Source organism: Neopelma chrysocephalum, unplaced genomic scaffold (genome assembly GCF_003984885.1).
Source record: "Neopelma chrysocephalum unplaced genomic scaffold, ASM398488v2 Primary Assembly neopelma1_96246, whole genome shotgun sequence".
Classification (NCBI taxonomy): domain Eukaryota; kingdom Metazoa; phylum Chordata; class Aves; order Passeriformes; family Pipridae; genus Neopelma; species Neopelma chrysocephalum.
The window spans coordinates 225,126-243,289 of record NW_020924895.1 but is presented as its reverse complement, the minus strand read 5'-3'; the positions used below and the strand labels follow the sequence as shown (position 1 = coordinate 243,289).

The following is an 18,164-nucleotide window of genomic DNA, read 5'->3' as shown; positions in this document are numbered from 1 at the left end:
TTTTAAGGGATTTTTTTTGTTTGTTTTTAGATAGTAAATGCAAAAGTTTCTTTTCTGTGCAAAGTCTTTAAACAGTAAGATGATTTGCTCCTTTGAGTCATAATCTTCATGTTTTATCCATACCAGTATATAAAATACCAGGACTCAGAAAATTCCCTGAAGTTAAACTGCTCAGCTGGAAAGGGTCCTTAGAGGAAAATTTGACTTGGTGTTCTTGTGTGTATGTGTTTGCAGTGATGGAGATTTTCAGTTTTCCAATCAGTAAGTAGGTATTTAAGCACCATCACAAAGGTCATAGCAAAGCTTAAGTGAAATCAGAGGATCAGCTGAACAAACTGTGGTTGGCTTTGGATGTGTTTGTGACTGACTGGTGTTTTTGTGTTCCCAAAGGTATGCAGAATTTTTTTGCAGAAATTCTTGTTCAGTTATTGAGTTTCAGAGAACAATACAGTGCTTGCATGTGTTGTTTGGGATCAAAAGTTTGGCCATCTTACTTACTTTGTTCCCAGTATCTTTATTTAAGTTCCAGCTCTCTTGTATCTTTGGGACACTGGAAAAAGTGAAAACAGAAGTTTGCATTTACTCTGTGCAATGACACTGTGGAAATAAAAATGCTTTTAAAGCTTTCTTTTTTGCTGTATACTGTAATAACTTGGGTAGTGACCTGCTTTAATTGTAATTTTTCATTATATAATTGCAAGGAGGATTTTCATCCATCATCAGTAAAGCATTTTGTAGTTATCTGTTTAAAAAACAACCATCATTTCAGTCCCTTGGTTTACAGGTACATTTTTCTGAAAGACTATCTGTTCCAGAATCTGTATGACTGATCTATTTAGAGACCATTTTAATGACCGCTTAGGACTTTGTCCCACATAAACCTTGTTCTTACTTTCCTCATTTGAAACCATGACATATATAAATTCTTTGTGTTTGATTACACTGCAGCACATTGGTAATGTTTTTTACCCACGCTCGGGTTTTTTGGGTACATCAGAAGGGAAGTGTGATTCCTGGAGAAACTTCCAGAGGAGTACTTGGTCAAAGATGTACTGAGCTCACACTGGTTAGGAGTTCCAAAATCTTGAAGTCTTGTGAATTACGTTCATATGTTATCTGAAACAGTCTCCATAACACCTCAGTCTTGGATCAACTTAATTTTTGCATCAGCCTCTATTGCATATTGTGTAAACAAGAGGAGAATGGAAGACTGAAGCAAGACGGGTCAACACCTGCAATATATGTGCATCATAATTTTAGAGAAACTACTCAAGTCAAAAGATAAACATATGCTTACTGTGAGTAATGGATGAGAACAACAGATAGTGCAAAAAGGAGGAGTATGCTGTTGTTGTTCCTATTTTTGAACATTCAGAACACACTCTAAAGCTGATTCATATTTAATTTATAAATGAAACAAGCAGATTTAAGAGTTTTATAAGAAGTTTTTTTCCAGTCTGGTGGTCTTGTCATCCTCAGTTGAATATGGTACATTTAAGTGTTAGCCAGCAACTTCTCCTGCAAATATGGGAAGGTAGACCTTTTTCTTCCTAGCTTCACTGGTTCTTCCCATGGATTTACAGGGTATTAGGCAAGGACAGGTCGTGAAGAACATGAGTTCTAGTATCTGTTCAAGTATGTCCAATTTTTAATTTATAGCAGGAGATCCATAATATTATGAAAGTATTTTTCTGTTACTTATCAATGAGTCCTAGAAAAAAATGTCAGTGAAAAGATTTTAAATTAGTTGGTGGAAAAAACCACATATTTTGTTTTTATTATGTGAATGTGAAGCTTAGTCGTGTTTCCTATAGAACATATAATACCTGAGAGGATGGGAGATGAAAGCATTCTCTTATTGCATGGTTTGATAAATTTTCGTGTTACGGTTGGCGAACTTCTGCATTAGCAACTTAAAAGTGCCTACTTTTCATAAGTAGTACAAAAGTGCTCACATTTAACACACCTCAAAGTTGTAACCATTGTGTAACAGATAATCAGATTCCTTTTTCACTATCAAACTTTTATGTTATATATTTGAGACGTTTCCAGAACTACTTACTGCGAAGGAGTGGCTCAGCTGTGGCATAAATATTGACATATGGTATCACTGAGGACTTTTAAATTGTAATCTAAATTTGAGCTATTGCCGAGAGTTCAGCTTTTGAAATCTCATGATTCAAAAATACCATGGCTGAGCCAGTACATGGGATAAGAGTAGTGGTGGAAAAGTGGAAGTTTGGCAATATTGGCAGCATCGTGATAGAAGTCCTTGTTCCTAATGAATATTAGAAAACTATCTTATGTGTACTAATGAAAACAAAATGTAGTCTCTGATTTTCGTCATCAGTACCTGAACATTTCTTGAATGTAGCCATTTCAATGACATGCCAGATTAACTTGGGAGTGATTACAGTGAAGTACATTTATAAAGAGAGGTTGATGCAAACAAAATAAATGATGATGCAGCTTTGAAGTAACCCCCATTTAAATGCTTTCTGTTTCAGATTTGTACTATGGTGGAGAAGCTTTCTCGGTAGAGCAGCCACAGTCTTTTACTTGTCCTTATTGTGGGAAAATGGGTTATACGGAAACATCTCTTCAAGAACATGTTACTTCTGAGCATGCAGAAACATCAACAGAAGTGGTGAGAAGCTTCAGAATTGCTTTTGTGGTGGAAATATATTTAAAATAGTATCTTTTCCAAAAAACTGTTATCCTTCTGTTCTTTTTCTCTCTTGAGGCACGTATTCATTTAAATGTTTTGTCAGAAGATGTAGCTACACTTGACAGTGACATCAAAATTCTATGATTTATGGGTATCATAATACAGTGAGCTTGCTTACTTCTTTTATGGTTTTTGTTTTGTTGTCCTGATGGAATGGCTGCTGTAAACAGGAGATCATTATTCTGTAAGACACAGTTTTTGAAAGTGCTTATTGTTATTCTGTCTAGTTGTGTCTCCCTTTTCAAAACCAGTATGTAACTGTCCTGGAAGCTTATAGCTATGCCAGTCTTTTGTAACTGTAAGAGAGAGAAAGACATGCAAAGAGTTTGGTGTGTTTTTCAGGTAACTATTTTAATGGACCTGATATTTTTATGAAGTGGGATTTTACCATTCTTTTAAAACTATTATTGTCAAAGTGGGAGGTTTTTCCCCCTCCCTTACCATTAGGACACTTGATGTGTTAAAAATGCACATCTTAAACAAGTGTCAACAGAAATACTTCAATCAGAGGTGTTAGCTCCTGCTATCTTGATTGACCTTGGGAGAAGGAGAAGCTGTTTTAGCAGAATGACATGCAGGGTGTTGTTCTCTGGTGAACTGTTTAGCCAGAGATTCCTAGAAAAAAAGCGATGCTTGGAGTGTATTACTCATTGCTAATGCATTATGAAGAAATTAATTATAAGTAGGTTTGCTATTCTAATCTTGTACTTTTCTTAACTTTCAAGGAAAACTGTGGAAGAAAATGAATTATTTCTCTCCAAGCCTATTATGGAACTTGGGCGAAGGGGTAATATGAAAGGCTGTTTGTTCACTTTTTTGGAGACTCAAAGGTGTCCTGATCTTTCTTAAAAACATAGGAAGTTGAACAGTTTATTGCACAATCAGCTGGACCGTAGGATCATTATTTAACTCAGCGACACACTGCGATTTTTGTAATCTCCTTGAGTTTTTCTTAAACTTTGCAACTTTCAAACATAGCATCAAGCATTCAGAGTTCCACATTTGGAGACTTTATTTGGTTTAGTGGCTTAGTATTGCAATTCTGATTTGCACCACTTGGTGTCAGTGATATGTTCCTGACACAGAAATGTTCACAGATCCCAGGTTTTTAAATTTGACGCGGCCTTGTTTGCAGCTGTGACTTCCTAGAACTCAGCACTAGTTCTGAACTAATAACTAAAGCCTAAATTTATGATTTTGGACACCTGCTAGTCCAGTGAATCCTGAAAGAGTTGTATTTGTAAAAAAAACCCCCACTTTTTGTGCATCAATCTGCAACACTGCTATATCTTTGTTCCAAACACTGATAAAGGACAACTTAATCCTTGAATGCAATTGTCTCTGTGCTGAGTTTTGAATCTAGCTTTTATGATTAATGTTTAGTGTGCATAGACATCAAACTACTTGGGTGCTGTAGCCTTACTGAGACAGTGAAAGGCTACAAGATTACTAAAGAGGAGAATATTATGGATTCTAAATGTTCGTGGTTGTAGATTTTCAGACAATTGTTTGTGTTTGGATAGTGAGCTTGTAGTCATTGTAGTATCTGTGTCTATCCAAAGATGTGTTTTATGTTAGATATGTTTAAACCTTTAGAGAAGTTTACAGGGATAGTCACTTATAGCCCCACCCCTATACACAATGTTTCAAAGAGTAAGCCAAGCAATTTTTGCTCAATTAAATGTTTCCATTTTTATGTTCGGAGTGGTGCAGGTAAGAAGTTTGCTTTCTTCTGATTTTTCTCAGGTATGTACAGCAATGTTAGGTATTTATGGGCAGGAATCACAGACTGACTGATGTTGAAAGGGATCTCTGGGCGTCACTGAGGTCACTTGAGCAGGGCCACCTACAGGTGATTGTCCAGGACCATGTTCAGGCAATTTTTAATACACTGAGGACAGTGACTCCGCAGCCTCTCTAGGCAACATGCACCAATGCTCAGTGACCCTCACAATGAAAAAGTGTTTCCTGATGTTCACAAGGAACCTCCTGTGTTTCAGTTTGTGCTCAGTGTCTCTGGTTCTATTGCTGCCTGGGTTCATCATCCTTTCAGGCTCCCTTCAGGTATTCGTGTACATTTGTAAGATCTCCCCTTGAGAGAGATCTTCTCCAGGCTGAACAGTCCCTTCTCCAGGCTGAACAGTCCCATCTTTCTCAGCCTTTCCTCACAGGAGAGATGCTCCATTCCTGAAATCATCCTTGTAGCCTTCTGCTGAGCTCTCTTCAGTGTATGCATGTCTCTCATGTATGTGGAGCTGAGAGCTGGGCACAGTACCCCAGGTGTAGCCTCACCTGTACTGGATGAAGGCAAAAGATCACCACACTCAACCTGCTGGCAACACTTTTTCTGATGCAGCCCAGGACACCACTAGCTTTTCTTGCCACGAGAGCACACTGCTGGATCATGGTCCACCAGGACCCCCAGGTCCTTTCCTGCAGAGCCATGTTCCAGATGACTGGCCTCCAGTGTGTGCTGGTTCCTGGGGTTGTTCTTCCCCAGCTGCAGGACTTGTACTTCCCCCTTCGTGAGGTTCCCATTGGCCCATTTCTTCAGCTTTTTGAGGTCCCTGTAAATGCCAGCACAGCTCTCAGCATATCAGCCATTCCTCCCATTGAGATAGTTTTCACTCCACCTCACTGTCTGCTTATTCACCCTGTGTATCCACAGCTTGTCTTTGAGAATCCTGTGAGAGACAGTGTCAGAAGTCTTTCTTGAAGTTCAGGTAGACAATACCCCAGCTCTTCAGTCATCTACCAGGCCAGCCGCTTCATCATAGAAGGTTTATGAAGTTGGTCAAGCATGCCTTCCCCTGCATGAAGCCATGCTGACTATTCTTGATGATTTCCTTGTCTTCAATATGCCTGGAAATGGTCTCCATTAACTCCATAGGATCAAGGAAAGCTGACCAGCCTGTAGTTCCTCAAGTCCTCCTACTTTCCCTTCTTTAAGATAGGAGTGACGCTTGCTTTACTCCAGTCACCGTGATTGTTCAAAGGTTATTGAGATTACCCTCCCAATAGCATCTGCCAGCTCCCTCAGCACTTGTTGGTGCATCCCTGCGGACTTCATTATGTCCAGTTCACTTAAGTATTCTGCAAATTAATCCTCTTCCAGCAGAGGAATGTCTTCACTGTTCCAGACTTCCCACTGGTGTCTGGGGCCTGGAGTTCCTGAAGACCAGTTTTGCCAGTGAAGATGGAGGCAAAGGAGTTGTTCACTACTTCAGCCTCTTTTGTGTCCTGTGTAAACCACCCCCCTCATCTTTTGAGCAATGGGCCCACATTGTGCTTTTGTTTCCTATGCACTTCTAGAAGACTTTGTTGCCTTGGATATTGCAGTTTCAATTTGATTTGGGCTTTAGCTTTCCTTTTGTTGCCCTGTGATGCTCAGATAATGCTTATGTATTCCTCCAAAGTCATCCTAGAAGAATGACCTCTGTATGTTCTCTTTTGTGTTTGAGTTTGGCACGGAGTGTCTTTATCATCCATGTAGGCCTTTTGGCATTTTTACCTGACTTCATATTCATTGGGATGGAGAACTCTTTAGCGTGGAAGGGATGATCCTAGAATATTAACAAGCTTTCTTCAGGCCCCTCTACTCTCCAGTCTTATTGCTGAGGTCCAGAGTTGTGAGATTTTTTTTTCGTCTTCCTACCTGCCCTCAGAATTTCAAATTGCACCAAGGTCGCTGCAGCCAAGGCTGCCTATGACCTTCACATCCTGAATTAGCCCTTCTTGTTGGTGAGTATGAAGTCCAGCATAGCACCTCTGGTCGTTGGCTCCTCTGTCGCTTGGAAGTTACCATGAGAGCAATCCAGAAACCTCCTGGATTACAGTCATGCTGTGTTGTCCTTCCAATAAGATACTGGGGTGGCTGAAGTGCCCCATGACGACCAGGTTCTACAAGTGTGAGGCTGCTGCTATATGTCTCTAGAGGACCTGCCTGATTGATTGTTCTTCCTGGTTAAGTGGCCTATAGTAAACAACCACTGTAATGTCACCCTTGTTGGTGTTGGATTTCAGGTTAGTTGGACTGTTCCAAATCAGATGCAGTGTAAGTCTACGAGCATTGTAAATACAAAAATTTTAGGAGACTTCATCAAATGTGGTCTCTGAGTCTCGTTTCAGAACAGAGATGCAAGTTTTCTACTATTACATTGCGCTGCATCAGCTTTCTCACCTTTAGCAAGGCAGTGACTAGGCTACTTGTACCTGAACTTCAAGGACTAGGCTGTTGATACTTTGTTGATAAAATTGAGGAGAGCTTTTCTTGAGGTAATGAAATGGACGATCTGAGACAGTTTGAATGGTCCCTGATTCATTCTCAAGGATCACAGTAACTCTTGTTGAGATTACAGAAATGCTGTCACTTAAAGTGGTCGCCTTGCACATGAATAGGCAAGTACTGGCAGGTGTTCGGTGAGTATATTTGACTTAGGACTTCGGAGTCATCATTCAGGATAGCATGGTGATTTCTTAATACAAATGCTCATAAATTCAAGAGAAACTTCTGAGTGCAGCATTTGTTCATGCTTGTTCTAGTTAATAATGATTCTTAGTTGTGTCACACTTTAACAGTGATGCAGCAGTCTTTGTTGTGCTTAACTAAATTGGTGTTTGTGTGTAACAGCTCTTTAGTAAATTTTCCTGGTTAGAGTTCTTGAAAGTTGAGTTGACGTTTAGAATTAGGGTTGGGATACTTTGATTCCTTCCTTCTCATTGTTCCTTATAACTTTTTCTTAGCTGGTGTTTTTCTGAGGACTGATTCTCTTTGGGCAAATATGTGCAGTTTTATGACGCCTTTGTCCTACTAGCAAAGAACTTTCTTTTGCTTTGCTACTTTCAGGAGTGTGTTGTTTTTCATGAGTTGGGTTTCTGCTTCCTCAGAGTAGGTTAAATGAAAAAAGATTGCTTTGAAGGTATTGCATTCTCTTGGTATGAAACACGTTCTTGAAGATTAGGCAGCTGTAATGAAGTTTATGGACTTTAGAACCATCTGTCCAATACACATCCATTCCTATATCCCTACAGGGTAGCTGTATGATATGTTGGCTTAGTTGAGGATTTATTATATTATGCTGTGATATGTTGTGCCCTGTAGTGTGTCCACTTATTTGCTTCTGTAGTGGTGAAAAATCTATGAAGACAAATGCTAAACATGGAAAATAAGGGGGGAGAGGTTGTAGCAAAAAAAGCTTTTAAAATGCCTGGTTTTCTGCTCAGAACTGGCTCCTAAAATGAAAGTGGCATTAGATGCAGCAGTTGCTGTTGAAAGCAGGTGAGATTTTACAGTAAACTTTCTTCAAGACTTCGTTCTCACCTCATGAGAGTAAGACAGACGTGTGCACTGTTCTGTAGGTGTTCTTAATGCCCTTGGTCTTTGAGATCTGCTGTCAACAGCTTGGGTATAAGTATGAAGAGCACTGGGAACAAGAGGTTTATGTTCCATCCCAGCTACTGTAAAAAAAATGGAAGATGGTTTTCAAGCTGTTTGTGGAGTCATTCAAAAGGAAGTCATAATTATGGCAATTGTAATAGTAGAGTTTGTCTGCCTAGTTAATGTGTACTTTGGTTTAAAAACAAAACAAAACCATCCAACCACTACTTAGCCAATACTTATGGGTAGTTTCATTGATGCCTCTGCTGAGATGAGTGTCAAGCAGGCAAATAGCATTCCTGTGTAACTAGACTTCAGTCTGTGGCAGAATTGGCATACAAATACTGTTTTTCAAGACACTGAAACTCTAGTTTTCATAGTGTTCTGAAAATCATGAAGTAAAATATGACTAAATTAATATCTGCAATTCAGTACATTTTCTGGGTTTGTTGGAATATGTTGATATCCAGGTGTTTGTGAATACCTAGAATGTGATTTTAAAAGCATAGGATGTTTGACTCAATGGTATAAGTTCTATTTTGTAAACTTTATAAAGTTGGAGTTTTTTTCTTGCTTTGTCATTTCAGATTTGTCCAATATGCGCAGCATTACCTGGAGGGGATCCAAATCACGTAACAGATGACTTTGCAGCTCATCTTACACTGGAACACAGAGCTCCTAGAGATTTAATATCCTTTCCAAGTTGAGGCAAAGAAGCTAGACTGTCTCACCTAGCAGCCGTGATGACTTGGTTTGATTTTTATAGTCAAAGGGGCATATTTTGATTTTCGTGAAATTTAGGTTGGTAAACATATTGTATGTCAAAAATAAACAGGTTCATTTGCTAGTCTAAAAAAGTATAAATGCCAGACTGTGCACAGACTGTAGGTATACTTGAGAATGCTTTTTGCTCTAACAGCAGAAAGAACTTCAACACAGAGAGGTTTTCCTACTTGCACTGTGGTTTATCATGCCTGATCATTACTCTTGATGCTATATTGTGTATCAAGATTCAGTAGTGTGCTTGTGTGTATTTATGGCATCAAGATGATTCAAGCTTAGCTGGTTTTGACAGAAGATTTTAAACTTTCTTAACTGATTTTAACACAGTCGTTTAATAATGTAATTTCATAGTGTTACTGATAATTTGTAAATATTTGGGAAATAGTATGCTGTCTTTCAGTTACCTTAGCAGCCAGTTATGCAGATTTATCTGTGCTTGATGGCTGAAGAGGTGGAACTGTTAGGGATTTTTTTATCCTTGTTCTAGGAATATTTTTCTTTTTTAAAACATCTTCTTCCTCCCTGGAATTAACTGATGAAATATATTTTGGGCTTTTACTTAATGACATGCAGGCTATGTAGCATCCCTGCAGTAAGTAATTTCTGAATTATTCTTTTGTGTCTCATTTAAACAAACAGACAAAAAGGCTACATTATAACTTTGATAGTGGCTTTTTGTTTAAAGATTTTTAAAAAGGGAAAAAGAATAATCCAGCAATATGGGAGTAAAAAAATAAACCAAGCTCTGCCAAACAGAGTTCATGATGCTAACAGAAGGGAAACAGCATTTAAGAAGATGGCTCCATTTTAGTTACAATTGTGTTTGCATTTCAGTTTATTAGTATTAACATGGTTTAGGGTCAGGACTGACTAAAGGCACATGCTAAATACTACACAATAATTGAATCAGTGTAAAGGAGTTTGGGTGTTGATTTGCTCTGTGAAGGAGTAACAAATAATGTAAAAAATACTACAAAGTTTACTTCACCATTCTGTGTAGACAAGAGTGGAGCTCTCAGCATTCTGGAACACCATGGTGCTGAACGTGGTGGCTGTGGCCATGAGAGCTTGGTCCCAGGCATCCCTGAGGTCCTCAATGGCCAGGAGTCATGCTATCCTCCTTTTCTGGAGGAGGGGGGATGAGACTGATGTGACAGCATCTGCCAGACCACTGGATCTTTCCTGGCCTTTGGGCATCTCTGAGATGTTGCACAGTGAGTGATGTAGTTTGAGCAGTTTAGTTTGCTCTTTGTAACAACTGTGAGTTTTTCACAGAATCACAGAATATGCTGAGTTGGAAGGGATGCACAAGGATCATCGAGTCCAACTCCTGACCCTGCACAGGAGATCCCCATGAGTCACACCATGTGCCTGAGAGTATCATCCAAACACCTCTTGAACTTTGTCAGGCTTGGTGCTGTGACCACTGCCCTGGGGAGCCTGTTCCCGACCACCCTCTGAGGGAAGAACCTTTTTCTAATATCCAACCTAAACCTCCCCTGACACAACTTCAGGCCATTCCCTCAGATTCTGTCATTGGTCATCCCAGAGCAGAGATCAGTGTCTGCCCCTCCTCTTCCCCTCACAAGGAAGCTGTAACTGCAATGAGCTTTCCCCTCAGCCTACTCTTCTCTGGCTGAACAGACCAAGTGCCCTCAGCCGCTTCTCACACGGCTTCCCCTCAAGGCCCTTCACCATCTTCTCTGCCCTCCTTTGGACACTCTCTAACAGCTTCATATCTTTCTTACATGTGGTGCCCCAAACTGCACACAGTATTGGAGGTGAGGCCGCCACAGGTCACAGCAGAGCGGGACAATCCCCTCCCTCGACCGGCTGGCGATGCTTTGCCTGATGCCCCCAGGACAGGGTTGGCCCTCCTGGCTGCCAGGGCACTGCTGACTCACATTCAACTTGCCGTCGACCAGGACCCCCAGGTCCCTTTCCGTGGCACTGCTTTCCAGCCTCTCATTCCCCAGTCTGTTCAAACATCCAGGGCTGCCTCATCTCAGATGCATAATCCGGCACTTCCCTTCATGGAACTTCATGTGGTTGGTGATTGCCCAGTTCTTCCAATTTTTCAAGGTCTCTCTACCAGGCCTCCCACTTTTGTGTCACTTGCAAACATGCTTAGTATCCCTTCCAGTCCTGTGTCCAAGTCATTTATGAAGGTCTTGAAGAGCACCTAAGATGGAGGCCTGTGGAGCCCCACTAGCTGTGCTGGCCGTGACCAGTGACAGCATTGTCTTTCAAGTGTTTTTCAGTACCTCCAAGAATAATCTAGCAGTTTCTGAGGTAAATTTTCCAGTAGTTTCTGGTAAACCTGTAGTTTTTGAGGTCTTGATTCTTGCCCTCCTTGAAAATCAGGATGTTTGCCAGCTTCCATTGAGCTGGGATCTCCAGATTCCCAAGACCACTCAAAAATCATTGAGAGAGGTTTTACAATGACATCCGCCAGCTCTTTGAGGATTCTGGGATGAATCCCATCAGGCTTTTTAGATTTGTAAGGATCCAGCTGGAGTAATGGATCTCACACAATTTCAGGTTTGAATGGGAGTTGATCATTCTGGCAGTCATGGTCCTCCCACTCAGGGCACTGAGACCCCCTTGGTCTGTCATGAGTGTTGAACACAGGCAAAGAATGTCTTAAACAGCTCTGCGTTGTCTCTGTCCCTGCTTGTGAGGTGACCATCCTCATCCTGTAACTGGCTAATGATATTTCTGTACTGCCTATTGCCATTAATTGTAACCTTTGCCAACCTCACCAAGGTTTTCGATACTGTGAACAGAAAAGGTCTGTGGCAGATTTTGGAACATTTAGGTTGTCCCCCCAAGTTCCTTAAAATGATCATCTCACTCCATGAGGATCAGCACGGCCAAGTCAGATATGGTAACACACTTTCTGAGCCCTTTCTAATAAAGAATGGTGTGAAACAAGGCTGCGTTCTCGGTCCTACCCTATTCACAGTCTTTTTCAGCATGATGCTCCAAAGGGCCACGGCAGACCTCGATGATCAGGACGGTATCTACATTCAATATCGTACTGATGGAAGCCTATTCAGCCTAAGGGGACTGAAGGCCCACACCAAGACCTTAAACCATCTTGTCCGGGAACTGCTTTACGCTGATGCTGCCGCCCTTGTCGCCCACACAGAAGCAGCTCTGCAGCATTTAACATCCTGCTCTGCAGATGCTGCTGAGCTCTTTGGGCTGGAAGTCAGTTTAAAGAAGACAGAAGTTCTCTATCAACCTGCACCTCAGGAAGTCCTCCATCATCCCCACATCACCATCGGCCAATCAGAGCTCAAATCAGTCCAGCAGTTTAATTCCCTAGGCAGCCTCATCTCCTCGGATGGTAAGATTGACGGGGAGATAGACAACAGGTTAGCAAAGGCATATAGTGCTTTCACAAAACCCCATAAAAGAGTTTGGCGAAATAAACACTTGAAGAAAAGTACCAAGATCAGTGTTTCCAGAGCCATAGTGCTGTCTACTCTTTTATATGGTTCCAAATCATGGGTCATCTACCGCCACCACCTGCGTCTCCTAGAACGCTTCCATCAACGCTGCCTCTGCACAATCCTAAACATCCACTGGTCAGATTATGTGACCAATACACCTGTCTAGAACAAGCAGCAGTCACAAGTGTTGAGGCCGTGTTGCTGAGAACACAGCTGCACTGGGCAGGACGCATCTGAAGGATGAAGGACCAACCACCGCCTCCCTAAGATCCTGCTTTATGGTGAACTTGCCACTGGCTGCCGCAAGAGAGGAGCCCCGAAGAAAAGATACAAGGACTCCCTGAAACAACATCTCAGCCTCGGGCATATTGATCACCATAACTGGTCTACTCTGGCCTCCAATTGGGAGGTCTGGAGACACACCATCTATAACGCTGCTGATGCTTTTGAGAAAGCACACAGGATCACTCTTGAGGAGAAAAGACAATGCAGAAAGAACCGTGTCCTGCGGAATACACCATCTAAGGAGTCTTTCTGCTGTGCCTTTTGCAACCGGACATGCCTTTCTCGTATTGGCCTCATTAGCCACCAGCGTGCTTGTAACAAATGTGGATAGAGCTTTCCTTAATCTTCGTTCGTGAAGCCTGGCCATGAATATTGCTATTAATGTATTGGAAAAAACTTTTTATTGTCCCCCACATTTCCGGCAGCTTCAACCCCGGAGCTTTGGCTATATGAATTTTCTCCCTATGGCACCAAAGCAGCATCTCTGAATTCTTTCCATGTCACTTGACCTTGCTTCCACTGGGCATAGACTTTCCTCTTTTGCCTTATTCCAAGACAAGATCCCTGCTCAGTCAAGCCAACCTTCTGCCTTGCCTGCTTGACTTCCAACATTTGGGAATTGCTGCTCCTGTGCCCTTAGGAGGTGATGTTTGAAAAGTGACCAGCACTGATGAACCCCAGCACCTGCAAAAACATTTTCCCAGGGGACCTTACTTACTAATTCCCTGAGCAGCCTGAAGTCTGCTCTCCTGATGTCCAGAGTTGAGGTTTTGCTGGCATGTTTCCTCCTGTGAGCAAAGATTTTAAACTCAATCACTTCATGGTTGATGTGACCAAGGGGACAGCAGTCTCCACTTTGCTCACAAGATCCACTCTGTTGACAAGCAGCAGATCAAAGAGGGCATCTTTACAAGTCAGCTCCCTTAGGACCTGTTCCATAAAGTCCCTTAGTCTGTCAAAGAATAATTCTTCGGTGGCATCATCGTGGCTGGGAGGTTTATGGCAGACTCCCACAGTGACATTTGCATCATTTGTTTGCCCCTTGATTCCTACCCAGAGGATCCCAACTGTGCCATTGCCAGCTGTGAGCTCCATACCTCCTAACCCTTCTATTACACACACTGCTACCCCTCCACCTCTTCTGCCCTGCCTGTCCCTGCTGAAGAGCCTGGAACCATCCAACAGGGCACTTCAGTCACAGATCTCATCCCACCAGGTTTCACTTATGCCAATGATGCCAAATCTCTGGGACTGGGCCAGCTCCTCTTGTTTGCTCCTCATGCTGTGTGCATTGGTGTAGGAACATTTCAGGTGTGGTATGTTGTAGCCAACACCTCCTGAGGCAGATGGAGGGATCCCATTAGTGTTGCTGTCCTCAAGTTTTGGCACACCATCCCATCACTCATCACTGGTGAGCCTTCTATTTTCCCCTTCCCCTTTCCAAGCCAGTTTAAAGGTCTGCCTGCAAGCCCCACCAGCTCCTGCACTAGAACTCTTTTTTTCTTTCTGAGGGAGGTGCATCCCATCAGGTGTCAGTAGACCAGGTGTTGAGTAGATCATCCCATGGTCAACAAACCCAAAATTTTTCCAATTACACCAACCTCGGAGCCACTCGTTGACCTATTCCTATCAGTGTTATTCCTTGTTACCGGAAGGATCGAGGAAATCACTACCTGTGCTCTTGATCCTCTACCCTGTCCCAGGGCCCTGAAGTCTCTTTTGATTGCCCTCAGGTTTTTCTTTGTAATTTTATTACTGCCAGTTTGAACAACCAATAATGGACAGTAATCAGAGGGCCTTATTAGACTGGAGAGTTTTCCAGTAATGTCCCTTACCTGAGCCCCTGGGAGACAGCAGACTTCCCTGTGAGTTTGGTCTGGTCTGCATTCCCTCTGTGTTCCCTTTAGAAGGGAGTCACCTATTACAACTATTACAACCTATTACAATTAAGTGCCTGATGAGTCTTTTTCTCACAAGATTTACATCCCTAATGTAGCACTATACCAAAGGTTAAACTGTGGGCTTCCAACATTGGCTTAACAGCTCTGTAGGCCAGGAGATTTAAATTTTCAAGCTACAGAGTGAAATTAATTTCCTGCTGAAATGCACAAGTTATTTGATTAGAATTCAGGCTTCTGCAGCATCTTCTCCCCCCTCGAATCAGAGATACCACCAGATGACTTTTAATTAGGGCATGTTTGAGCTATAAAAAATAATCCTTTCAAATATAGAAGGCTTCAACTGCTGGTTGCCTAGGAGAAGAGACCAACCCCCACCTGGCTACAGCCTCCTGTCAGGGAGTTGTAGAGAGGGATGAGGTCTCCCCTGAGCCTCTTCTTCTCCAGGCTAAACAACCCCAGCTCCCTCAGCCTCTCCTCACAGGACTTGTGTTCAAGTCCCTTCACCAGCCTCATTGCTCTTCTCTGGACCTGCTCCAGCCCCTCAATGTCCTTCCTGAACTGAGGGGCCCAGAGCTGGACACAGCACTTGAGGTGTGGCCTCACCAGTGCTGAGTCCAGGGCAAGAATCACTTCCCTGCTCCTGCTGCCACACTGTTCCTGATCCAGGCCAGGATCCATTGGCCTTCTTGGCCACTTGGGCACACTCTGGCTCATGTTCAGCTTCCTGTCAATCCAAACTCCCAGCTCCCTTCCTGCCTGGCTGCTCTCCAGCCACTCTGTCCCCAGCCTGTAGCACTGCGGGGGGTTGTTGTGGCCAAAGTGCAGGACCCGGCACTTGGCCTTGTTGAACCTCATCCTGTTGGAATCAGCCCAACTCTCCAGCCTGTCCAGGTCCCTCTGCAGAGCCCTCCTGCCTTCCAGCTGATCAACACGCCCCCCCAACTTTGTGTCATCTGCAAATTTGCTAATGGTGGACTCAATCCCCTCATCTAAATCATCAATAAAGATATTAAACAGAACTGGGCCCAACACTGATCCCTGGGGGACACCACTAGTGACCGGATCCTAACTGGATGCAGCACCATTCCCCACCACTCTCTGGGCCTGGCCCTCCAGCCAGTCCCTAACCCAGCACAGAGTGCCCCTGTCCAAGCCGTGGCTGCAGCTTTTCCAGGAGTTATGCTGTGGGAGACGATGTCAAAGGCCTTGCTGAAGTCCAAGTAGACACATCCACAGCCTTCCCCTCATCCACCAGGTGGATCACCTGATCATAAAAGGGAGATCAGGTTGGTCAGACAGGACCTGCCCCTCCTAAACCTGGCTGGGTCTGATCCCTTGTCCATCCTGTAGGTGTTGTGTGATATATTTGTGTCTTTTTGTAATAGCCAGAAGCTCTCTCTTTCCATGAGGAGTGTAGTAATTTCTTTCAGTCTTAAGTTCTTGACCTCTATGACATCGGGAGATTCTGCATCATAACTGTGATTTATGAGAAGTACATGGTACACTGCCCTTACTGTAGTAGATACCACATGAGTGGTAAGCATCCTATTACAAAAATAAAAAGCATGGGAGATGGAGCACCTAAGCTAAAAGTCTAGTAACAGTTAAAAGTATTAAAGTCTGTGTTATTTTATTTTTCACCAGTGAATTATACTAGTGATTTTTAAAAGGAAGCCTTATCTGGACTACCTTGGAGAAATGCATGTTGACAACTTTATGACAAAAATAATCTTTAAATAATTTGTTGATTGCATCAAAATTCATATGAGAGAACCTGTAAAAGGTTTGACAGGAAATATAAGCATCTGATAGGGAGAAGTGGGGGGAAATGGGAAAATGAGAAGCATCATTGTCATAACTGGAATTAGTGGTATTTCTTCGGCTAAAAGAAGAAAAGGTGAAACAAAGGGGTGTGATGAATGTGCTGAATACTCCAGAAACCTACAGTTTTCCTGAGGACTGAAGTGGTGAAATTTCTTGGATAAAAGCATGAATTACAGAAATGAAAAGGAATACAGTAATTATTATGTACTTCTGATAGGAGTGGCAATAAACTTTTTAAATATTTTTAAATACTTAACATAAGAATTGGGGAGGGAGAACGAAATCCTTATGTCTCAGTAGGAAGCTTGACTGAACATACTTTTTTTTTTTTTGGTTTTCATATTACTGATTAGAAAATTTTGATCCAAAAAAAAAATAAAAAAATTCACAGATCAGTAAGTCTGACTTGCACCACAGCTTCAGTGTGCTTGAGAAGTTGAATCATTACTTTATGAGTGAAGAGCATTGTGCATCTGAACATTTCACCCATCAGATGTCCTGGTCATTTAGCACTCAATGCCAAACAGTTGTGTTTTCTTAACCTCTTGGCTACGATGAATCCAGTGGCGTTCGGCATGTACGTAGGATGTTCCACCCGGGCCGGGGTTTGGGAGGCCCCCGTGCACGTAGATCAAACATGCACTTTACTACCAGTTCCCCTGGTGGGCTTTCATCTTCTCAGAGTTCCTATTCTCCAAGCAATAGAGAAGCCATGGATCCTATAGCTGGTAAGAGCCATAACCACAGATTTTACACCCTGATGCCCTCCTCTCAGGTGAAACTCAAGGTTCCCTGCTTTCTGTTGCTGCGAAGCTGCTCGTGTAGATGGGTCCCCCAGTGAGCAGAGTGCTTGTAGCTTGTGCTTTGAATTCCAGGCAGTGTAAGGCTTATTCCCAAACCCATGCACTGGCACTGAGTATTTGTGTAGGTGCTTGTGTCCAGCTTCCATCACCTAATTTAACATGTGTCATTTTAAATTGCCACGTGGTAAAGGTGTTTATGGAGGAGAGCATCTGTCTCAAAGAAGATGAAATTAGCTCAGTTTGATATTAATGGACATTTAAAATTGGTTCAGTTTGCCTCCAGGCTGCTGTTCAAGTGCCAGGCTTTTATTTCATATTTAATATTACAGACTTTATTTTAAGATGTACTTCTAAATTCTTTTATAAACTTACTGTTGCAAGTATTTGAGGTCTGTTTTTGTCAAGGTTAGAAAAATGGTGAGGAGGGGAAGAGTGTCTTATTTTCAACACCAGGATTCCCAGGAATAACTTGTTTGGCCTGTGTTTAGCTTTGATTCGAAAAAACTGGGTTTTTTACAAGAAATTAAAAATAGGAAATAGAGACAATTCTGAAAACACATATAGCTTTGCCTGAGGGGAAATCTAAACATTTTCATGTGGTGGTCTTTGACCATGCCACTGTAAGACTCAGGGAAAACCCAGAATGCCTGCTGCAAATACACCTTTGTTTTAGATGCCAAGGAGACATAATGCTTAAACTGGAGCTTCCTGCTATCTGGCTGTGATTGCTTCAGAGGGAAGTAGCAGCTAGTTGTCTTGATGAGGCACAGTAATTTTCCTGTTTAAATGAAGTTTATGGCATCAGTGACTTTTTTTTTTTACAAATTTTTTCCCTCCCTGTGGCATTCTGTAGTAATTAAAAGTTACGTAATCTTGCTGTTGCTATCACTGTTGGTGAAAATGACCACCCTGAGTTTGTATTTTGCTTTATTCCCTCAAAGAAAGCTTGCTTTAGAATGATTACATTTTGTTAATGCAATGAAAGCAAAAATTGTCATGACCTCC

The 18,164-nt window shown here is 42.2% G+C and overlaps 1 protein-coding gene across 3 annotated transcripts in view; it reads left to right on the top strand.

Moving 5' to 3' along the window:
- LOC113981194 (E3 ubiquitin-protein ligase KCMF1) overlaps window positions 1-18,164 on the top strand; it is a 51,519-nt gene that overhangs the window by 29,193 nt on the left and 4,162 nt on the right. For all 3 annotated transcript variants that reach the window (XM_027708457.1, XM_027708455.1, XM_027708456.1), the window contains 3 exons: window positions 2,508-2,647; window positions 8,693-8,794; window positions 16,910-17,084. In XM_027708457.1, the coding sequence (XP_027564258.1) occupies window positions 2,508-2,647; window positions 8,693-8,794; window positions 16,910-17,084 (417 nt within the window). The remainder of the gene's footprint in view (window positions 1-2,507; window positions 2,648-8,692; window positions 8,795-16,909; window positions 17,085-18,164) is intronic.